General features: G+C 43.9%; 3 protein-coding genes and 1 long non-coding RNA gene across 5 annotated transcripts in view; 2 read left to right on the top strand and 2 right to left on the bottom strand.

Moving 5' to 3' along the window:
- Window positions 1-2015: 2015 nt before the first annotated feature.
- On the bottom strand, window positions 2016-4503 carry LOC106749559. Its single transcript, XM_014629155.1, has 4 exons — window positions 4138-4503; window positions 3878-3910; window positions 3393-3797; window positions 2016-2853 (listed from the first exon to the last, which is right to left on the bottom strand). The coding sequence occupies exons 1-4, from the start codon at window positions 4331-4333 to the stop codon at window positions 2222-2224; spliced, it is 1266 nt and encodes a 421-aa protein (XP_014484641.1). The 5' UTR covers window positions 4334-4503; the 3' UTR covers window positions 2016-2221.
- Window positions 4504-6383: 1880 nt separating this feature from the next.
- On the top strand, window positions 6384-9424 carry LOC106749568 (glutamyl-tRNA(Gln) amidotransferase subunit A, mitochondrial). Its single transcript, XM_014629184.1, has 2 exons — window positions 6384-7275; window positions 7801-9424. The coding sequence occupies exons 1-2, from the start codon at window positions 6744-6746 to the stop codon at window positions 8829-8831; spliced, it is 1563 nt and encodes a 520-aa protein (XP_014484670.1). The 5' UTR covers window positions 6384-6743; the 3' UTR covers window positions 8832-9424.
- A 13-nt stretch (window positions 9425-9437) lies between these two features.
- Window positions 9438-12605, bottom strand: LOC106749569. The gene is made up of 3 exons (XR_001374868.1): window positions 12240-12605; window positions 10281-11889; window positions 9438-9670 (listed from the first exon to the last, which is right to left on the bottom strand). It is a non-coding gene; the product is annotated as an uncharacterized LOC106749569 (long non-coding RNA).
- Window positions 12606-12858: 253 nt separating this feature from the next.
- The window catches only part of LOC106749567 (kazrin), a 157299-nt gene continuing 146132 nt past the window's right edge, over window positions 12859-24025 (top strand). Inside the window, exon 1 of one of the 2 annotated variants that reach the window (XM_014629180.1) lies at window positions 12859-13234. In XM_014629180.1, coding sequence (XP_014484666.1) covers window positions 13156-13234 — 79 coding nt within the window. In that variant the 5' untranslated portion in view covers window positions 12859-13155. Of the gene's footprint in view, window positions 13235-22540; window positions 22641-24025 lie in introns of those variants that run through there. The other variant, XM_014629183.1, reaches the window with a different exon arrangement.

The following is a 24025-nucleotide window of genomic DNA, read 5'->3' on the forward strand; positions in this document are numbered from 1 at the left end:
TATATATATATATATGTGTGTGTAATATATATAGTATACACGCTTTACATAATTGATATTTGCTTATTTGATTATCGTATTCAAATAATTAGATGTTAATGCCCTCAGTTATGCTATAACAAAATAGTTCCAATATTTTAGTAAAATTATATTTTGAAAGAACTTTTTAGTATTCAGATTTCAGTATTACGACTTTTCAGAAAATTGTTCTAATTTTAAATTTCGGTGTAATATTTTTCAGAACAATGCAGGCCTACCCTTTTCATTTCTCCCATTTTTTAATTGTTAATCAAAATTGATTTAGTCGCAATCTTATAAAGTAACCAAAGAAAATTCCCAAGACAATTCCTGTTATGACAATGTAAATAATGAAGTAACATTAAAATAAAAAAATAGGTATTTTCATTATGGCAAACTGGCCTGAATAATATTACAATTATAATATGCATTACAATTATAGCATGCAATAATGTAATTTTATTCGACAGTATATAATTTAATTTAATTATATTACCTAATATATACAAAATTATAGTTAATATCAAGATAGTTATTTCCATAAATTCTTTTAGGATATAGTGATGCCATTCCTGTTTTATGTTTGTAATGTCTGCAATGTTTGTTGTCTCTTTTAACATAGAATCGTTCATCATTAATAGTCTCTTCATCATAAGTTTTATCTCTTTAAGGTTTATTATCCTCGAATTGTTTAAAATAGAAACAAATTTTTGGGGTTTCCCTAGTTTTAATGCTTCTTTGAATTTTTCATCGGCGATATCATCATGATGGGATTTAAGAAAGTCTGTGGCCGAGATATTGTAATATTCATCGTTGTACATAACGACATTGTCAATACTAACAATCATCGTCTTATCTAACTGCTCTTTCCAATGATAAAAACTTGTTATGTTGTCAATAATCATTTTCATGTTTCTCTTCCTCTTATCAAAAGAATATTTGTAATCCATCACCATTGAGATTGATATTGCGCATAAGAATATTTCCAACAGTTTGATCAACATGCTGATAAACATAACAGATATTAGAAAATATTTATAGAACGATAAAAACAAACGAACGCATAACGGGGTCATTCAGAACGATTTTAAGGTAATTGATCCGTCAAACTACTTTCTTAGGAATCTTTTATAAAAAATAAATAATATTTGCGTATTTATAATATCATATTTATCTTAATTTTATGCGTTTAAAAAATCTACATTTATTACTTAAAAAGTTAAAGAAAGTTAGTGAAAATTTTTTTTTCAATAAATAATAAACTTATGAAGAACTTCCTTCATATCGTTATTGAAAATCCGGCACTCTACAGATTAACTACCTTAAATGAAATATTAAAGCTACATATGTATGCAGATATGATTCTACTTACATTTATTTCATTAGTTTTTAAGCGATTTTCTACGGTTTTCATCGCGAAAGTTGAGAAAAGATACAAGCAAAACGCCTAACATAATTTTTTACCTGCAAGTGTAATTTTATTGCATAAAATGTGGCTTCGACTTAAAGACGGTAGTGTTGCGATCTTTCTTCAAAATATGTACCGACGTGAGCTGATATTAGAGTTGCTGCAGAATAAACTTCGGACAACAAGTGCTTTTTACTTAGAAAGCGGTATCGGTAGATACTGAAACTGATCCGTAATATTCTGTAGACGGATGTTAATTATTTGATACGAATGGTTGACTGACTAGGACTACAGAGTAATATAGCTCCTCTTTCGAAATTATATGATCTAATGTTTACATATTTTGTGTCATGTAAATAGACACGTATGAAACACATTTTAAGTATAGAACTGACAAAGAAACACACAAAATGTTCTCCTCTAATTTCGATGAATTTGTAATATGTTGAAATCTAGATCAAAATAGAAAGAGCGAAGAGAACGACACGTATCGAGCGTACGAATAGCGCGCACATGGAGATATCTCCGCCTAATTTCAAAATTACGTAAAAGTTTCAATATTTATTTAATAGGAACTATAAAAATATTAATGTTTCTGGAAAAATTTTCTCAGTTTTATTGCATTTTAAACAGAGAGATCGTTCAATTGATTTCTCAGAATCAATCTTAGCGTTCCAAAAGTGCAAATAAGTAAATAATTACAGGCACATATTGGTAAATATAAATAATGCATATATACAAAACAAAAATATGCTAATAAATGACGAAATGAAAGCAACGCCTTATTTCGCCTTATTATGTATCCGAGTGAGAAGATGTCGGAAGTGCTTTGGTTTTATTATTTTTCCTTTGCTTACAGCAAAATGTACGAAAACTGATGCGTTTTTTATTTGGACCGCCAGTTTCAAATTCGATGTCCGTCTCGTCGAATTGATCGTATATATCCGCTTTTCGTTTCTGTATAGGTATCAACTCCTCTCCTGGTATCGCTCCTTTCCTCTTCCGTTTCCGCATCTTCCTTCGGCGAGTCTTCGTTCCGCGTCCGTCGGTTTCGAGCTCGGTTCGCCGCTTAGCATTTTCTCGTTCGTAGCCGTCTTCCAGCTCGGAATTCGTGCAAAGTGTGCTGCTGTCCGTGACTATTTCCGAACGGTAGAATTTCATACCTGGAGGGACCAGTTTCACTCTTAATCTGTCGAGGTCGACATTAGGAAGGCACGCGGAATCCGTCAGCTCGACTGGTACTCGCGCAAAGGATGGCGCTAAATATTGGGATATCTCATCACGAAATTTGTCGACGAATTCGTCCCAGAGCAAATCGCTCGTTGCTGTCAGAAATCGCAAGGGAAAGCTGAAATTCTTGGATGTCCGTTCCGGGCTTTTCTTGCGCTTCGGCGGAGCAGAGTATGTCTTCACGTCTTTCTCGTGGTCTGAAAGAACGATTCGTTTATTAGGTTTTCCCGTGAATGTAACAATGGAAAAACGTCACAACGGATGGGAGATTTGGTGTAATTACGGAAGAATTTTTTCTAGATCGTTGTCGTTTAATAAAAACAGCACCAAGAGAGGCAACTAATTCGAGAAGCGATAATTAAAGCAAGAGCGACATTAGAAGACATATCACATACAGAAATGAAAGAACTAGAATCTAATGAGAGATATTGTCGTTTAATTATGAATGACGACAAAATTGAGCCTTCCTGATAAAATGGATCATATCGCATGACATGTGGAAAAGTGATACAATTCAAAAATTGTAATTATTCTCCGTTGTAAAAAAAATGAACTGAATGAAATCAATTTTGGATATTGAGTACTGTGTTATTGCTCCCCCTTATAAAATACAACCTTGCGCATTTTCTTTTATAATATTAGTTTAAATTCGCGAATTTTCAAGTAGTGCCAATATTCCATGTGACATGCAAAATATATTTTCCACAAGATTTTTACTCGCACAAAAGATACGTACGGAATATCAGCTCATCGTCTGTCTCGTCTGGACTAACGTCTCGCGTTTCTGACAGTCGCAAATTTGAAACCGGAAGCAACTTTTCGCGATGTTCAACGTTGTTCTTCGCCGAAATAAAACGCAATCTTCGAGAAGATTGAATAATCGGCGATTCTGGCAGAAGCTCGTGCTGCATCGGCGCATCTCGAACTTTCTCCGGTGTGCATGGATCCTCGAATAAATTGCAACACGCGGGAGTATCATCATGACATTCATCATGAGTACTCTCCGGGATAAATCCTCGTGCATTTACCGGGGTCTCTTTGATAAGTTCCTCCGATGTGGTTTCCCATTCGCTGTCATTGTCCGCCAACCAAGTTACCACTCGTCTCTTTTTATCGGCTGTTTTCTTTCTTTTTCCTTTCTCTGTTGTATCGATGAAAGAAAAAAATATTCAAATTATTAATCTTTAAAATCAAAAAGTCGTTTGTATATCAGAGGCTTACCAAAATTTGTTGGATCATCGATGAGTTCATTGGCTTAAAAGATGAGTAATTTTATAGAGAATTTACACAGTTACATGAAAAGTAGAAAAAATGGTGAATAATAATGGTACTTTGATTAAACATGGCATGCATTATTTGTTATTATTGATAAAAGAAATATCTCTAAAAATCTATCCCCCAATAGAATATACAAATTGTGCGTAAAATTTAAACTCTTACGAGAATATTGCAATAATGATTTATGTTAATTTATTTCTCACCTTGTACCTGCGAGCGCAGTCGCTTTTTAGTTTTTCCTGTGCTTGACGAAGAGCCCGTGTCGATCCCGGACAAAGATATACTGTAATGCTTTACAGGTGTATTTTCATTCGGCGTACTGCTCTTGGCGAACGTATGGCTGATGGTAGCGCGTTTGCGTTGTTGTCTTTTATCGGGCGTGCGAAACGTTCGAGACATGTCGTTGATTTGCACCGGACACCGTTTATTCCCATCTCGCTCCCGGAAATCTTGCCCGAGCGATCCAAGTTCTCATCTCCGACACCTCTGCTCGGTCGAGAATCTACCTATTATGCGCGAGCGATCACTGTCGAGTGTTGACTGAAATCTTCGCGATAAACACATCGCACTCGTGCCCAACTCGTACACAACTCGTGCAAAAAGTCGTGACGGCAGTCTCCTTCAATATTTATTTTAAGAAGCGGGTAAATAGCAAAATATTTTGACTAGTGTTAGAAAGTCTATTACGGTTTTCAAAACGAGGTGAGAATTACAAAAGTGAACAAATTCAATAAATGTTGACTAATAAAATTATAAATACATTCTAGTAAATTCGCTCACTTTTGTAATTCTCGTCTCGTTTTGAAAACCGTAACAAGTCCCAGGTTAGACTACGTCGGACAGCAGAGCTGATCTTGTTGCCTCCGAATATTTGATTTCTCGGGCAGATTGAGAACGGGAATTAAAGTACTCCCCATAAACTTTTGCGGAATTAATCCGTTAAAAATCTCTCTCGTTTCGTTCTTATATCGAGTATCAGAATGATTTCCGATATGAGGAAATCTTTCGCCGCGAATGCAGGCCGCGATTTCAAACCGCGCGGTGCGCCTTCTGTCACGCGTGATATATCGAGAATAGCACTCGCTGCGAGTTCAGTTCGTTTCGGGACGGTTAACGGGCGCGTCCTTTCGTGTCCGGCGAGTCGCTCCGTACTTGCCGCGTTTCGGCTCGAACCGAAGATCGGTTTCGTGCGCGAATCATCGTCGGGAGAGCCGGGAAGCGAGTCTCGCGACGAAATATCGCTGAACGACGCCGAAATCGAGCATCCTGCGGTCAACAGCTCAACGTAAAGTATCGCCCGCTCGGAAGGAGTTATGTCAGCTCGAAAACATCGCTGCTCTTCGCGCTTTCGACCAGCCGAAGCAGCGTCTGGAAGGCGAATTGTTGCTGGGATTGCCGCGAGTAAGTGCATCGTTTGTTTATTGTGTCGAAATATCAGAAGCCATCGGGCGAGAATGTCTCGCGATAAACCGTTGGGAATGTCGAGTGAAGTTGTGCGCGCGTCAGCTAGAATCGCTGCTGTGTTCATTCGTTTCCCAAATGGATCATGACGCGCGGCAAGATTTCGTGTACGGCAAGTCGTCCCGGATTTCAACTCGCCAAACGTGAATCTCGCGCGCGAATTATCGCCAGGAGTGCCGAATAGTAAGCTTCGTCGCGCGTTCGCGATGACGAGGTATCGTTGAACAACCATCGGGAGTGCCGAGTCAAAATTGCGCGTTCGTTGGATTATGACGACTCGAAACTCCGATCGTTACTCTGTGCCTTCGAAGTCTTCGAAGCGTCGAAGCGAAATGCCGCGCGCGAGAATCGCCGGAAGTGCCAAAAACATGTTCTGCGAATTGCGACAAGACAGTTGCAGAACGGGTCGTCACAAGGAACATCGAACGAGATGCCGGGTTTCAACCTCTGCGTGCTCTACATTTTTCGACCGGCGAGGGACAGTCGGTAAGTACCGAATCTGCAACATTATCTGTGACAAAATGTTGGATGACCATCTTGTACGTTGAGCCGAACGTTCCATTTGTGAATGTAAATCAAATGTGAGATGGCCGATTTCTTTAGGGTGTAGAAGAAAGAACAAGTTGCATAGGACTATAGGGCGTAATGTGAAATTAGCGTACAAAATTCGAAAAGCATTGCCACATTCTGTGATTTGAGATCAATGTCAGGTTCTTTTCATACGACATGTTGAATACAATCGACACACACATATACATTAGTATTTATAACGAAATCATGATTTCTTCAAGTAAAACTCATTCGATTCCTTAAAACATACAATTCGTGTGACCATCAATTCATGATATTTGCGAGAATATCTAAAACCACGGTCTTTACCAACGCCTCGTCGTTGTGACTCAGAAAGAAGCACACAGATGGCGTCCCAAGTACGCTATTCAACGAGAACGTTCATGTGCATCTTTCATTCAACTGGCCGTGACTAGAATGAAGACACCTCTGTCTCTTTCCAAACACGCCAATCCTCCTTCGCTCGTTCCGAGTGTAAAAAGTGCACACGAGTGTGGCTGAGTGCGGCCGTGAAAAAGATTTACAGGTTCCTTTTAGCTACGTTTTCCGCACTTCCCTTCTCCGCGCGATTTGATACGATTTTAATTCCGCGTTTAAATGGTCTAAGAAGACCAGCGAAAGAAAGCGAACATAATCTCGTCCCCTCTCGACTGCACTCTACTTCGTCACTCACGGTGCTCCGGTCTCAGCGTTCGTTGTTGGAGGTTACGTGTTCCTTCTTCGCCGACGGAAAGGTTATGTACAATCGTGGTATGTCGCGGAGCGTACAGCGCGAACGATGAACAAATTGTTGTCCACGCCAATCAGGGAGGTTAGTCAGAGGATCTACTGTGGCACGGTGCGCCCGTCCGAGGTCTGCGAGGCGTCCGTTAAGTTAACGTCGATCGTCAAGCCTTTGAACGCTTACATTACTGTAACGGACGATGTTGCGCGAGACCAGGCGAGCGACGCGGACAGGAGGCAACAGAGGAACTCGTTGCTGGGGCAACTCGACGGCATCCCCGTCGCTATCAAAGACAATTACTGCGTCAAGGGTAAACCTACGACTTGCGCCTCTCGTATGTTAGCCAACTTCTGCCCCGGCTATGATGCCACGGTCTTTGAGAGGCTCAGGAAGCAGGGTGCTGTCTTAATCGGCAAGACTAATCTCGATGAATTCGCCATGGGCTCCGGTACTATAGACTCGCTTTATGGGCCGACCAAGAATTTATGGGGCTCGGAAGTGTTGTCACAATTCTATTCGTGCAAGTCTGACGTTTCACAGCCTGCTTCGGGGGAACCGCAGGAGAAAAGCACATGGCACATAGCAGGTATATTGCTGGCGAGCAGATAATTGGTCTGTCCTTTTTAGCTGAACTGGCTGTGTTAGTTCGAGAAATTTGCACACATAGTTGGTCTCTGTTCTTTTTAGCTAAACTGGCTGTACTAGTTTAAGAAATATATATATATATATATTACTTATGTACTAGTTTAAGAAATATATATATATATATATATTTCTTAAATATATATATATATATATATATATATATATATTTCTTGAATGTAACATTCTTTTTTTTCAGCGTATGCTCGGCGCGTTGTTCTTACGACAAAACGATAAGGGTGATTTTATGACGAGCGTTTCTGAACGAAAGTTTAAACAAGCGTATGTNTGAAGTGTATATACGAGATTCTCACATTTGTATGTGTAAATTTCTTGAACTAGAGCAGCCCAGTTCAGATAGAGAAAAGCAGACCAAATAATAGCTTGATATGCCCTAAACATTTGTGAGTATTTCACCTTGAAGATAGGTTTAGCAGTGATTCTACAGAATAAAATGCATGGGTCTTAGGTGGCAGTAGCGGAGGTTCCGCAGTTGCAGTGGCCACAGGTACCTGCTACGCAGCCCTGGGCTCGGACACCGGTGGTTCCACTCGCAATCCTGCGTCATACTGCGGTCTGATCGGCCTGAAGCCGACTTATGGTCTGGTGTCTCGTTATGGGCTCATTCCGCTGCTGAATTCGATGGACGTGCCTGGTATTCTCGCGAGAACGGTGGACGACGCTGCGCTCATCTTGAACGCTGTAGCCGGGCCTGACCCTTCGGATCCCACTACCGTGCAGAGGGAGTACCAGCCGATCGCCTTGCCCGAGACGATAGACGTCAGTAATCTCAATATCGGTATACCGAAGGAGTACGGGGTGCCCGGTATAAGCGAGGAGGTGCAGGCGTGTTGGGACGAGGTCTCCCGTCAGCTGACGGAAGCGGGGGCGAACATAGTGCCGGTGTCTTTACCACACACCGACTACTCCATCGTGTGTTACTCGGTGTTGAATCGATGCGACGTGGCGAGCAATTTAGCCTGCTACGACGGTATCGAGTACGGCCACAGAGTTGACGAATGGAGCACGGCTCACGAACTGTACAAGAAGACCAGATCGGAGGGCTTCAACGACGTGGTCAAAGGTCGCATACTGGTCGGAAATTATTTCCTATTGGCCGAGAATTACAAGGAGTATTACGTGAAAGCGATGAAGATGCGCCGATTAATCGCCCAGGATTTCGACGTCCTATGGGACAACAACGTGGACCTCCTGTTGACCCCGACCACGTTGACCGATGCGCCTCGTTACGAGGATTTCGTGTTGTTGGACAATCAGACGCAGTGTCTGATTCAGGACCACTGTACGCAACCGGCGAACATGGCCGGTTTGCCCGCGATCAACGTGCCGATCAAGCTCTCCCGCCGAGGTCTACCCTTGTCCCTGCAATTAATCGCGCCGTCTTTCCACGAGCACAGGCTACTTACTGCGGCGAAGATGATCGAGCAGACGGTGCGATTCCCGCGACTCGAACTGAAAGACTCGTGTTTGCTCGAGTAAAACACGCCCTTCTGTTACCGCGTCTCTTTTAATCGCAGTCGTTTCGTTTTACTTTTATGTGTTATGTCAGGAGCCTGAGTTCGCTGAATTTTGCGCGTACTGCGTAACGATCGCGCGATCGATTGTTCACGGGTCGCCAGTACTTACGGTTTCGCACATGCATTCATCGGAATGTTACACGTGCAATTAGAACGAGAATTAGTACGCAGAGATTTCCCGACGCAACGGCCGTAACCCTGAGGCCTGTGGCGCAAACAAATTATATCTCGGTGTGCCATTGGCCGTATCTGAAATTCTATTTGTCGAGTAACGGCGCCTTCGCCTTTGCGAGCAAACGATCCTCGTCTTACTACAGGTTGCACCATATCGTTCGTCGCAAACGAAGTACGAAAGGGCAAAATGCGAAACTGCGGGATTCCCTTCGTGTCGTTAAATTAATTCCCTGCTGGAGCTCCGCAGCTACCGGTTGCGACACGCGAGGCCGAAGTAACGAGCGATTTTTCGAACATGGTATATATATATATATATATATATATATACACATATACATATATACATACATCTGTTTTCGTGTAAATAAAATGCGTTGTTACGAGAGGAGAACAATCCGTCCCTTGGGAGACTTTATTTCCGGCGCTCGCAGCTATTTTCATATCGAGTACATTTCCGTACGTCCGTCTTGATTCGTCCCTCCCGCCAATATATTCTCATTTCGTCAACGATTACTGTAAGCCGCCGTGAAGGTATTGCACGATGAGGCTCTGACATTTCGAGCCTTATTGTTCCCCGGAGAGCAGCCGAGGGTGATGCCAAATGACGAACAGCCAACGCGTGCGCCCCTGCAAAATCCATTCACTCGTGTAGCGTTTTCGGTAATTAGATCGTTGTGACATTTCGGCCTGGCCTATTATGTGCGCTCTCGATCGAAAAAGCTAACGAGAACGGCGTGATACGTGCGTCCAATCGTGCCTCATTGTTCGCCTCCCCTCCCCCCCCCCCCCCNTTGCTGCGCTGAATCGCGTATTTTATCAATAATGCTATCATGAAAACTATTCTTCAACGATCTTCGCGGATTGCTCTGCGTATTTCTTCATTGAAATGTCGCGTAATGAGACGATGTAGAGTGTATCAAACGGGAGGTGGAGTTTGCGAGGTGATTTTTCCTCAAGCAAGAACAATATTTCTCTCTCTTTATCCTGAAATAAAGCTTGCTTCTCCGCTGCCTTCGGTATCGCCTACTCACGTCGAAGTATTTATCGAAATGTTCGAGTAAATAACGGGGGAGACATTTGACATTCCCATTGAATTTTAAATCGAATTGTACATATGTATTCATTTTCTTTTCTTGCACTTCCCCACGATATCGGGCATTCTTCGTCGGAGCCTTTAAAGGAATATTTCGTACGACGGAGAGAAATAATATATTCTTTTTGCATATATATGTCATACCTCGCTCTCTCGTGATAGCGTATAGATAGGGCCGTGGACCGCTCATACTTTCCGGCGCGAGATAAAGCCACGTCATCTAATTTTGTATTCCCTCTTCTTGCAGTAATACTCCCTCCTTCCCCCTCTTTTCGTCGCGCAAATTGCGAGAACTCGATTTTCACCACTTACGCGAGTGCGTGAAACGACGTGATCACGCATTCAGTTAAGGAAAAATCGCATGCTGGCCTGGAATGTTAGGCAGTAGTATTCTTTTCGCGTTGCCGTATTGAGGAAGACAGAATCTTTCCCGTCGACCTTACCCGATTTAGCTATCAGATGAACGATCACACCCCAAGCATCAAGTATAACAATGTCATATAGGTCGAAATTTTTATTTTTCAGTTCTTTCGTCTCTTTGTCCTCTTTGACAAGTGGATCAACGCGGATATACGCAGCTCATAACCGAACGTGCGAAACTGGGTCATTTCGTGTATAAATCGTGTAATTAATGACATAGGAAATAATTAATGCATCTAAGTAGCGCGTAGCCGATATCGAGTAACTCGCGATTGCATTTCGCATTTTAATCCAATCTCATAAAGCTTTGAGGCAACCCATCGGCGAGAATTCACCGCGCATTAAAACATCAAACGCGTGCGCGGGCGTGTGCGGCGATCATTTTCCTTTGAGCTTAAAAAATATGAAGCCTTTGTGATTAATGCGCTTGGCGCAGCCCGCTTCTTCTTTCGCTGCCTCCTCTCTTTCTCTCGATCTCTCGCTTTCTCACTCGCGCCTCGATTAGCTCCTCGTAAATCTTCGGCTAATATTTTGTCCGAAAACGCGCGTCTGGCGGCTTTATGCGTTTATTATTGCCGCTCTTGCGAAGTTTTTTCCACTGCAGCAACAATGTCGAGAGAGGGGAAGGGAGGAACTAAGAGGGGAAGGAACGATAACGCGAGCGGTAGTCATTAAAACTTTTTGCTCTTGTCCGTTCTTCTTTTTCTGAGCAATTAATGTCGCAACCGTGCGCAGCGCGCGATACATTTTCACGAGCCGGCAAATCTCACGAAAAGAGCTCGAAAGATCGACGGAAATAGCTCTCGTGAGAATCTTCCTGTCATATCTGAAAGCTATCTCGCGCGACTCGGGGAGTACGATTTTACCAGCTTTAAAATCGCGCGTGGATTCTTAATTTAAAACTTCGCGTTTCGCGCGCAACTGTCGATTATTGACGATTCGTATCGCCACGCTGCTTTGCGGCCAATTAACGTCCGCTCGTTCGGGGCCGCAAATTACAATACGTCGTTAATGGAAGTTGGATTTCGAAAGCGCGCGATCTTTTGATTCACAGTCGATTGGAATCGAATTCCACGGTGGTGTAGTTACAGCTTATGCATCCGACGAGCCTCTCATCTGATCTCTGCGACAGGCTGGAAGCGTCCGTCAATACCAAAGGTAGCAGAAGAAATTCGAAAATTAACACTGATCAGCCAACTTTCTTTCTCTCGCCTATTATAATTACTCTGTAATTTTAAAGTTAACCCTCCGTTAGTCGCAATATTTTTCACTCACGAACGGTCGCAATGTATCTCACAGATACATTAATTTTCCCATTATTTTCCTCTGCTTCCTGAAACAATTTTTCTTTCATTAGCACTTGGCTAACAGACATTAAACCGGGCATTAAACAGTACAGTAAAAAACAGTGAAGAATAAATTGACAAATATTAGGATGATATTTATTGGATATTACGACTAACGGAGAATTAAAAATGCGGCAATAACGTATCTTACGATCATCCCCTTCACTCCTAAGAGGCACGATATGAAATGATGACAGCAATATAAAATTTGTTAGCCAAAATAAAAAAGGGAAAAACCACGGTTACGTTCAGCGGGTTGCATGCGGGGCAAACGAGATAGGGGTAGATACACTAAATTTGGCTACTCGCGAACCTCCCCTAGCGATCAGTGACGCACATTTAACTACACACACGAGTGACGCGTGTCCCCGAAACCCTTGGAAAAATACATCGTGACAATGAGGACGAGCAGGAAAAACCGAGTTACAGTCCGGTGGCTGGCAGCTTTCTAAGCAAACAGGTAGACAAGGTGGTCCTCGAAGTCTCTCGACGCACTGCTTCCAACCTTCCTCTCTCCCTCTCTGTCTTTCTATCACTCTATCTATCTGTCTGTCTTTGTCTCTCTGTCTCTCTTTCACCCTCGTGAGCTGCGGAATCGTCGAGGAAACCCTCAAGAAACAACCGGTCGACGACAGTCAGTAACGGCACGAGATAGAGGGTAAAAGGCAGCTACCTCGCGCGAGGGTGTACTCTGGGGAAACAGGGTTGGGCACGGGGTAGCGAGGACGCATGCGTCGAACCCGGGCCGGGGGCTGTCGTGTCGCTCTCTGCCGTTAGTTCCGCCAGTCGTCGTGACGACTTCGAGCCGTCGTTGTCGGGCGTCGTGTGTCTTTAAATCGTCCACCCACGCACTGTCTCCGAATTCTCCTTCCCTCACTCTTTCTCTCTCTCTCTCTCTCTCTTTCTCTCTCTCATTTTCTAGCTTTATCTTTCTTTCTCTCTCTCTCTTTCTTTCTCTCTTTCTTCCTCTCATCATCGCCGTGACTGCACGCACGCGCGTACGCGAGGATGTCGCGGCACTCGCGCGATTCGAACCGCCGGCCGGATTCGCGCCGCGGGTGTCCTCCTCGGCCGTGATCGCGTTTCCGTGCTCCGACACGAAGGGCACCGTTCGTACGCGAGCAGGTGCGAGCGATTCGTAGCGAAGTGGTGCGACGGAGTGACTACGGGACTTGGACAGGTGTGCGTGAGAGTGACCGCGCTGCACCCCCGTGTTATCAGCGCTCCTGCGACCACCCTCGCAAGAAGGGGTGATGCTCCATGATATCGCGTCGCGTCGCGGCAAACGGATCGGTTTAGATGGACACCTTGGATCGTCGCACGACATCGGTGGTGAGTGCATTTCCCGATCGCCGGAAGAATTTATCGAGCAAACGCGCTTTCCGGCGCTTTTCTTCCGCGCGATGGGCTTCGAATTTCGTAACAGTAGAGTGCAGAGAAAGGATCCACGCTTACCGAGCGACCCACATCCGCGAGAAATCGATCAGCCGTTTTTTTTTTACCGGTTTACGATGGCAAAGGCGTCATTTACGCTAAAATTTGTCGAACAGGCGGGGGAATGGTCAACAGCTGAATTCGCGGTTATTATCCAGGGATATTGGAACTGATTTTATTACATATTAATTAATCTCTATACATTATATAATTGATGATTATGAATATCCGCTTCTCCGCTGGTTGGAAACCTCGGAAAGTACACATTTATTCAGCGAATCTTGTCCACATGGGATTGCACGAATGCAAATGTGCGCGATCACATTATTACACAGCTGATATTATAACGTTTTAACGTAGATTAGAACTACACAACGAGAGAGTTTATGATTATTCAGAACAGCGTAATAACGCGATTGTCGACATCCTTCCTTACGACGATATCTACGACCGAGAAGTCGTGAGTTAGACGCGTCCCGACGAATCGATACTTTATTTCCGTAACATATGGTACACACATAGTGGAAACGGAATAGTTTAAAATACAGATGTGTTATCCGTGTAAATCGCAGCCAGATAGCTTTTCGTCGTACGAAGTTTTCCGATAAACGCGAAGCTTTTTTCGGCAACGTGACAAGCGGGGATATTTTTATGTCGGAACGGTCTCTCAGTCAGAACGACATTCCCTTCTCTCATTACTGTCGAATTGGATATCTGAAACAATATTCAATGTGACTCCGCGGTATCGCGGACAGAGAAACGACGTACAGCTATCGCACATTTTATGCCACGATATTTCCAGAGAAATATTATTACCAGCGCGTGTTCTCTCTGTTTGAAAAATCATTTCCTTCGTGACGAAAGTCTCGATATATAACAGTTTGCGTTTTTGATGCGTCGCTGAAATAAAAATATCGTAAGCCGTGACGAGAGGAATACATCAGCGCGGCAATAAACTCCGGCGGACAGTGACTCGTTGTAATGCAATACCGCGGCAGTTTAACGCGGCAGTACCGCGATACTTTAGCTGTTACAGTTTGCGCGACTGCGTCATTTCCTTTTTCCGTCTAGCATCGGGCCTATATAACTCCGTTAGACGAGTAAACAGAGATGTATGCACAGGCTCCATAGCGCACGTTTTCCACGGTGTTACACTGAAAACACACGTACACCCCGAGCGTAATGCCCGCGCGGAATACCGTGCGTTTCGCCCTTACGTACTCACGAGACATAAGGGGGAACCGTTGCCGACTGCCGCCGCCGCTGCTGCTGTTGTAATATTCGTACCTGTCACTTCGCGTCTTTCTTGATGTATCGCGCGTCTCAAGATTGTTAAGCGTTCTTTTATTCGCATTTTAACGTAAACCCATATCGGAGTGAACTTGAACAAACAAACGGCAGCGGGTACTGGCGATCTCGCGTTACGCGCGACAACGAGTAAGTTGCAGCTGTGTGCGCTTTTTAAGCGCAAGTTCCTTCCTTATTTTCTTTCTCCCTCTTTCTCTCCACCGATAGACCACCTTTTTTACGTCCTCCTCTACAAAGACTTGCGCCACACCCTGTGTGTATTTGGCGCTCTAGCATCGGATTACTATCCTATTATCCCGCTTATACACGCTACCGTGCTGTATGTTAGGGAAAACACGCGGCTTATTAGCAGAACTGCCGCGCGTACGCGGCTCATTGATCACTCGGCCGGTTCTTATTGCTCTCTTTGGGCAAATTATGCTAATTGGTTCGCCTCGGGCGAACCGTCGCGCCAGTCGTAAAACTCACCGCTCATCGCGCGAGTAATAGTTTTAAGTTTCTCTTCTCGTTTATCTCTCTCTCTCCCGATGTTCTTTTCGTCCTATTTCGGGAGTACCGATCGGTCGGTGCGAGAGTGCGCGCCTTACGCGAGGATATAAGATCTCGGGGAAAAGTTAAAGTGCGCCTCGCGCGAGTGGCCTTAATATCCTCGAAACTTTCACACGATTCATTGCATTTTTATCTCTCCTCCTAACAGCCGTGGTTTCTTATCTAATTAGACGCCGGCGAGTAGACGTCACGGTCGAATAATTGCGAGACCCATTTAAGCGGAGTGATTTGCGAACGTCTTCTCAAAATTGCGATGCTATTTTCTTCGTGTCATGAAATATTACAATAGACTATCGCAGTCGACCCGGCGCGTTCCTAATTTTTTCAAGCTGCTTTCTATTCTGGCGTTTTTATTCTCATGTATGTTCGTCTTTGCATATTCTATATTGAGTTACACTGAATTAAGTGTATCATATTATAGCACGATCCTGAAAAAATAACTATTTCGTTTTCTATAGTAATCAATAGCTATATGTTTTTACATTCTCTTGTGTGCGACTCGAAGGTCTCAGCAGAGTGACGGTCGTTTTAACGCGACGTACCATTTGCACAACACACAATCGTCGTGCTTTGCGAATACTTCGAGTTTAAAACCGCGACGCGTTCGCGACGCAGTTCCGGACGATAAGACAATGTATTGCGTCTCGGGAAGCTCGCGTTACGCGAGTATCGGTCGTAACGTCACTTAACGGAAAAAAGGATGGCAGCGAGTTAATGATAACGAAGCACCGAGAAGACCGGTTAACTTTATTAACCGGCTGATTTTATTATCGAAAACGGTCAACGCGAATCTCGTCTCTGTTCTCCGTCGAGATTAACTTTTTGCCGTTATTAATTCTTCAATCGATCGCCGTTTAAAGCGCGTTATTGACCTCTTCCCTCGTTATTACGCGTCTATATAATGTAAAAATCGACAGAATCGCCGATCATCACGGAAACCTACAAAATAGCATATTAAGAAACATAAATAAATTATCAGATAAATTATATGACAGATGCCCTCGAATATAAAAAAAGTTCAATGTTTTATAATCTACTTAGGATATATCACAGACGTTTGTGACTTATGATCAATAAAATGACAATAAATAACTCAATGAATAACTCAATTACGAGCCACTCGTCTGTTATCAGAGAAATAAATAAACGTTGAGTTTGCGAATCTCAAAATTTCACTTCGGGATTGTTGATACTAAAAGTGTTAACTCTAAAGATTAACCGTCTGAATATTAACTCAAACAGAAAACTTGAACTCGTTCCTGTTGTGTTTAACTCGCCAATCAAGACGAGCTGTCGAATTAGGAATTTTCGCTGTTCTGGCACTTGCGGGAGATCAAAGTTCCTTCTTGGTTTAATCCACGACGATCGAACGCAATGGCAGGATTTTATCGGCAATAGTGAAAGGATATCATGAGTCGGGGTGAATCATTCGCGAGATCGACTCCGAGAAAAAGTTTCAGCATTGTTAAATATAAAGGCAGCGTACAACATTCAGACGGACACTTGTATCGTGCATCGACGAACTCGACTCTACTGATTATCGTCGCGAAAGCGAAGCCGTTTTTACATTACGTCGATTATAGAAGCGCGTGGGCTCAAACACGGCGAACGATAAAATTTTATTCGTCGCTCGACGATACACCGCACCGTATTACTAAGAATACCTGCTATCGATTAACCTTGCGACAGGCACACGTGAGAACGTTCCTGCAATATCTGTTTTTTTTTTACTGTGTAATTAAATACCGCCGAGCCGCTATTGGACTCCGTTTAATACCAATGGTATAATTACGCCATGCGTGTGTCCGCAATGATAAGCTCCAAGGATGCTCCCCTACGATCTCCTTCGAAGACGTATCAATGTGAATACGTACGTCACGGTGTATCGAAGTTCAAAGAACAGTTTCTTGCCATATTAAAAATATTGTTCTTCTTTGAAGATTGATTTTTGGAAAAATTTTTTAAATTATCATATTTCTTACGCTTTGGGATGATACTCTACATATATGTTTCTCATTATTTTAATATGTGAATGAAATTGATTGAAACAGCAAGAATCATTGATAATTTATTTTTTTTTTTATAGAAGAATTCGAGGTAAGACGGAGATGCTAAAAAAATGTTTATTAAGAACGAAATAATTCTAATTGAGAGATTTATTACCTTTTCAATAACCAACATTAATTAAACTTTGATGTTATATAGTCAAATTGAGACCAAAAGAAATAAAAACTGGAAGAATAACTTCTTTTTCAAAAAATGTCTTGGACTTCACCTTACCTTACAACTCGAGACAAGATAACAGGATAGGATAACATGGATGATAAGCTGAAATGATTGAAGGCAAAATGATTTCTCTCTCTCTCTCTCTTTCTTTGTCTCTTTTTATAAACTTTCTTGTTTATGATTATTTAATAAACAATATGCATTGGAGTATCTCCGATGTTCAACGGTTAAATTAGACAGATTCGAGGTATACAGTTTCGTATACCATCTGTCGTGCGGGCATTCGATGATTATTATATTTAGAGTAGCCAAAATACGAGAAGGAAAACGCGATGTCTCGTGTATCGCGTTTATTTTTATATCCGCGCGGTCGCCAACTGTTCCGAGACCACCAGCGGCTGGCTGATGAACGTTAAGTCTCGTCGCGCGGCGGCGCATATTGTCCGGAATCCGCGATTATTTCCGTCAGTATCTAAATCGTGCGCAAACGCAACATTGGATTGATTGCAATCGATATGCCCAAGCAGCTTACGCTTTTCACCGGAGTGATATAATCGCGATCGGCCATTTCATCATATCCCTGTTAAATTCGCCGTGTGATCTAATATCGATAATACGGTCCGGATCCTTTCGGTCACGCTGTAACGCGAAACGCGCGGATTTGAATTTAACACGCAAATCAATCCCGAAAGATCCGTCGCGCAATTAATTGCTTTTCGCCAAGTGACCCCAATTGATCACAATTCATCTTTTATTAGTAAGAAAAGAGACCCTTTAAATAATAAATCCGCGATCCGGAAACTTTTATCGCTTAGACGTCCTCGCTGAATTATTGGGAGAAAAATAGAGGGGAGCGTTTCTTCTTTTTCTTTTTTTCCAAGTTTCACATCGCTATTTCTCCGCGTGATGTATTCACGCAACTCCGGCCGCCAAGACGCTGAGATCGGGGTGCGTAATTTTCCTGTGGCACATTCCAGGATCAATTGGACGACAAAAGACACGTTTATGGACAATACGCGTCACCGAGCTGCAAAATGGCGTCTCCCTATTGACACGCCACTGGCGACTAAGTACCTAAACTCACTGTCACTGACGTCGTTCGCCGCTGGCAATGCTTGCGGTATCATCATCAGGACTGGGTGTCGAAGCCTTTGTAAGTCCTAGACACACTTTCGTCGATAGAACGTAGTCGCTATGCTTTAATAAACGTACGTGTATGGTAATTCGATCAAAGCAGATCGCATTACATCGATGCGCGTTATAATAGCGTTAAATTACTCCGATGGGAGTCATTTTGCACTCTAGAGCGAAGGAAGGTCTCACTCGACGTCGAGGAAATTAATTAAGTTAAATTAAAAGTGCCAATTGTTAATAATACCAAGTCAAGAATGACAAAAACCATGATGGATCAAAATACGGATAATTTAATGCTATTTTCTAAATATTGATAGTGGGAGAATGAAAAATGTACATTATGTATAGTGAATGAAAATGTTATCAGACAAACAAACGCAGGCAATTGTCTTTTCACGAATCAACCGATTCTTGTATTATTTTTGTTATAAATGAACATTGTCGAGTAACAGAAATTTCATTTTAACACATATATTATAGGTATAGTTTTCTGATACGGGCAAGGAGGGAAGCGCGAAATGATAACGCAATCTGTCTCTGAACTGCAACTTCGCAGTTGGTATTTTTTTTTCTTCTCAGCCGGTTCATTTCATGGGGTAACCGGGTGTATTGCGCCTCCTACGGAAATAATCCGGTTCCGCGATTTGACGTAGCGGACAAATAAATGGTACCTGCTGGCACGTCCCTTTTATCGCCTGAAAGGGAGTGCGAAAGACGGAAAATAGAGGGATCATCAGTGATCCCCTGAGTATAGCAGAATAGATGAATCAAGAGGATACGTGCGAGATACGCGCGCGTGTGTACGTTCTCCCGAAAATATGGCGATACATGTAATCGATATTGGACACCTGCGATATCAACGAGGGAAGGGACTATAACGCACCGTTGAAAAGTATGATAGTTTAATTGACAGACAGAGATCCTCGGGAAATGTCGGTTAATCTCGCCGATTGGATTGGTGTGCATGGCTGTTACATATGAAATAAGTGCAATCCGTTGCGGTCTTTGGTGTTATGTCCAGCTACACGGTACAAAACAAACGACTATGGAACACGCAGTCCTCCGCCTCTCTTTGACCCAATCATTCCGCACGACATGTATATTCGATATATTTTTGCCACGATACACGTGGCCGTCTGCAGAAAGTAGAATAGCAAATACGAATTATTAAATTCACTAACTTCGCCGGTGATAAATAGACAATTTTCCCACGATATTTATCCCGCGATATGTTTCAGACCCGATTCTCTATCGACCGTCGGACTCGCACGGACTTTCGCGAGAAAAATTAGTCGGGCTAAATTTATAAGGTGACAGCGACACATTTTTCTCCCCCTTCCCACACTCTCTTCCTCTTTCTCTATCTCCGTGACGACGGGTGAAAATTATTCACCGCCGACGCGACCTCCAGCCGCTGGTTTCACCGTTGTCTTTAAACCGACACTGTGATATCTTCCTTCACTAACAATGCTCGCCCTCGAAGCGGCTTGAATTACGGCATCGCAACCGGCCAGAGTGGATAAATGGTACCTGATCCCACTTGCCGTGGCACGTGATGCAAACTAGGGTCAAGGAGCGGCGGATTTCTAGACGAAAAGGTGGGCGGCGTGCGGGGAATTAATGGTGCATCGACCGCCGGCGTTTGCCAGGAGAAAGAGAGCGCCGTTTATTATCGTCGTCGTAAGGGATAACATCCCGCGCACGCGAAAGCGCTAGCGAAATGCCATGTAAAAAGAAACAAATCCGCCTCTCTCTCCGAGAGTTAGCAACGATAATAACGATACCGCCAACGGCGCGCGCTGCGCGCGACGATCGATAGCCGACCGAGAGTATGTTCGTCCCGGACATCTTTAAAGCCCGATGTGCGATAACATGCAAATCTGAGGCGCGTTTTACAGCGGGAACTTACAATTTTTGCGGCGCCCTCACTTCCGCCCCGCGGCTCGCGCGTCAGCTGAGAAATTAAAGTTTCGAGAGATGCGACGAGGAAGAAGCGCCGTCGCCGGGCGCCGGCTCGAACATTTTGATTACATTTCCCGAGTTAATATCGCCATATTTACGACGTAATATGTTGCGTGCAAGTGCGTCAGGTAGTCTCGTGAGTTTCGGAGAAGATTTCCAAGTCGGGCTCGGAAGGAAGGGACGAGCGAGGGGGTGGCGAGAGAGAACAAGCTGTTTCGTGTGGAACTTTTGAATTATTTCTTCGCCGTTTCTTCGACTGGAAGGCAGGCACGTCGCGGCCGGGATATTATATCCGGTGAGACTTTGTCTTATGACCGGCCGGCGCGGCGCTGTGCGACGAGGGAAGTTCACCCTCTCTTTAACGTCGTTTCCGTCGACGGGAGGATGCGTTGCCCGGACTCGTTCGTCGCGAAAGTTGCGGTCTATCGAGGGTCCGGGGCGCCGGTGCGCCGACCGCGGCGCAAATCGGATAACGACCTTGTGTTGCTAATGGAGTCCGCGACGACACAGAGGATACGAGAGCAAAACCTTTTAACCGTTTTGCCCGAACGACCTGTACGCGGCTACTTCGCGTTTATTATCACGCGCAGCCGCGTCTTTGCCGCATCGCTTCGCGCAGGAGAACAGCTGGTGTGTAATCTCGCATCTCGAGGGATCAACGAGACCCTGGGTCCTTCTCTCTAAAGTACAATCAATGTATCATTACCGAGAAGCAGCTATAATCACCTGATCACCTACCGATCATGGTTATAGATGTAGCACTGAAAATCAGGAAAATTTCGCTGCAAAAGTCTATGCGAAGGAATCTGTTAATAGCAGCAACTGTTTCCATCGAAGAAATCTAACTGCAGAAACTGTGAAACACAATATTATTTATTACTTCTCTTTTATTATCTTAATCCTATGCTTAAGGTATTGCCAATGATTTTACGTAAAGTATTTTTATATAATTATGTTTAATTGATTTAATTTGTATCGTATTGGAAAAACATGCTTATCCTGATAGGACTCGAAACATCTAGCTTTTAAGTCAACTATCATACGAATTACGTTAAATATGACATATGATTGAATACATATACGATGTGCATATATATTTTTGCTACGAGAAACATAACAGCGATTTGCAATTAATCTCTTACCGGTCGGAAGCAACGAAATATTAAACAAAAGAGCTAAGTGGAAGAATGGAAGAGAAAAATTAATGAATACTTATTGATTATTATAATATTCTATCATTATATAATGGAATAACGGAATATATTCTATCATTATATAATGGAATATTATTCCATTGATTTAATTAGTGATATTTTCAGTGATTCAGTTAGTGACATTTTCATTAATTCAACTTAAGAGAGTTTATCCGGGATGTAGGATATTCTAGCCCTCTTGTATTCCGTGTTATTTGGAACAAGGAAGATAATTGACGAGCTCGGATTATAACTTCCTACGTCGTTTTCACTTCGTACTCTTCTCGATCCTCCCTCGATTATTTGGCATTCCTTTTTCGATTCCGGGCGAAACGTGATGTGGAAACAAAGCGAAGGTACCGTGAAATTGGGACGTAACCGATTCAAGGATCACTCCGCTTTTTTCCGTTGTTTTCTCGAACAGCTCGCGCATTCCGCGAGTGAAAAATTGGCGGCGAAATGGCTGTTTTTTTTTTAATATCGCAGGAGAGGAAGAAAGAGAGACCGGATGCTTTCTGATGCATTTTTGAGCGGGCGCGTTTTACCACGCGAATATTTTTCACAGCGTACAGTAGGAATCACCACGGAGGAAAATTTCTCTTCAGTTTATGCGGCTCCATTATCGATATATCCTCCGTTTCTCGATTTTTCAGATTATACAGCGAAGGTACCGAAATTTTCTGTTTGTCAAACGCACGAGCTCTCGGAATTGCAAATTCCACGCAGCCGCATAGACACGTCAGTCGTTAACGTTATTTTCATAATCTTTCAGGCGCCGTGCATTAGTTACTCGCCGCATTAGGAGAGAAGTTACGTCATTATGCAACGGTGAACTTCTGCGCTTCCGTCGGTGCACACGCCCAGCTGCGGTCGAAATTGCCTGACATCGCGTCGAGGAGGATCTGCGGCGGCTTCATGGAATCGTGATCGTGGTGAGTGCGATTTCGATTTTGACTTCGATGTTGTCGCCGCATGCCGAGAGCGAGAGCGGGGTGGAGGCGGCAGCACCGCGAGATTTATACGTCAAGTCCGGAAAGACGTGTCCAATCGGCTGCGCGGTATCTAGGCCGGATGATGACATAACGGCCGCGAGATGCGAAATTTCCCCGCGGTGAATCGCGAGGTCGAGCTCGGGACGATTTCCCGAGACGAGATTTCACATCTCAGCCGGTGAATACGCAACGTGCAATTCGACACAGTTGGGGAGAAATCGACCCCCCCGTCATCCTACAACGTCAAGCTCCGCAGTCCGTTTTGGTATTTGCGTTTGATTTATTCGAAACGATTTGATTTATTTCGAGACGCGAGCTCGAGTTTAAATGTCTCCGTGTGATAGGGAGAATGCAACCGCGTTACACTTAACGACCGAACGACTGCGTCGTTCGTTACGTTGACATTTCCGCAATTCCCGTTTATCCGCGGATTATACTATTCCCGACGCGTTCGCGCGGCTGTGTGCTGCCCTTCCCATTTATTACGTGAACACGTGCATTTTGTTGAGCGCTCCGGCGGTGCGCTCGCTCGCTCTTTGTACCGCATGTGGGTCAAGTGTAAGCTGTCAATATTTCGTTTTCCATATTTCACCCGCGATGCGTTCGCTCTCCACACTGTGCGCGGATATTTTTCTTTTCCATCCCGCTGCATTTCGAATATTGACCAACCGTAAATCTTATTTTCACTCTCTCCATTCGACGCTACTTTGGAGCCGTCCGACGGTGATCTGCAAAATTCTCGTCGAAATTTCTCCCACCTGCGAGAACGTGTATCGAACGTGGACGAAGTAACGTTGCAACTCGACGAGTCGCATTATTATGCATCTTGCAACGTTCGTTCCTCACTTTCGCCTTTCACGGTGGTTCGCATTCTCGAAATTACGAATCGCTCGCACGATGAATGTCTGCCTCCGAAAATTGCGAGCCACGGTCACGACATCGCCGTCCCCCCCCCTCCCCCCCCCACGAGAAATTATAACTGACATTAGAGAGACGGAGTCGCGGTTCATCGCGTGATAGTCGCGCATTCGCGACTGCAAAAAGAGAAGTCGCGAACGACGGGATAGGCCGGCTTCCATTTCTGCAGGATGCGTCGCGTCGGCAAGGATACGACCGTCGAAGTTTGCGAGTCGCCCGCGCAGTTTCCGTAGGATCCTCGCTGTTTCTGGGAATCCCTTTATGAGAACAACACCGTGGGGCGCCGGTACGATAATGTCTCGCGTAAAGTTCGTGTCCGGTGAGAGAAGCGGTACCGACAATGCGAGAGTTTACAACGAGGGGATGGTCGTCCCTTTGCGCTGCATTGCACTGTATTTTTCCCAGCG

The sequence above is a fragment of the Dinoponera quadriceps genome, unplaced genomic scaffold (genome assembly GCF_001313825.1).
Source record: "Dinoponera quadriceps isolate SergipeBrazil2010 unplaced genomic scaffold, ASM131382v1 scaffold3990, whole genome shotgun sequence".
NCBI lineage: Eukaryota > Metazoa > Arthropoda > Insecta > Hymenoptera > Formicidae > Dinoponera > Dinoponera quadriceps.

What these genes read in the sequence shown, in the direction of transcription:
- LOC106749568 (XM_014629184.1), top strand. Translation starts at nt 6,744, where the DNA reads ATGAACAAATTGTTGTCCACGCCAATCAGGGAGGTTAGTCAGAGGATC. An exon ending in AAGCACATGGCACATAGCAG is followed by an intron (nt 7,276 to 7,800) that starts GTATATTGCTGG and finishes CATGGGTCTTAG; the next exon opens with GTGGCAGTAGCGGAGGTTCC.
- LOC106749559 (XM_014629155.1), bottom strand. Translation starts at nt 4,333, where the DNA reads ATGTCTCGAACGTTTCGCACGCCCGATAAAAGACAACAACGCAAACGC. An exon ending in ACTGCGCTCGCAGGTACAAG is followed by an intron (nt 3,911 to 4,137) that starts GTGAGAAATAAA and finishes TCATCTTTTAAG; the next exon opens with CCAATGAACTCATCGATGAT. An exon ending in AGACGATGAGCTGATATTCC is followed by an intron (nt 2,854 to 3,392) that starts GTACGTATCTTT and finishes TCGTTCTTTCAG; the next exon opens with ACCACGAGAAAGACGTGAAG.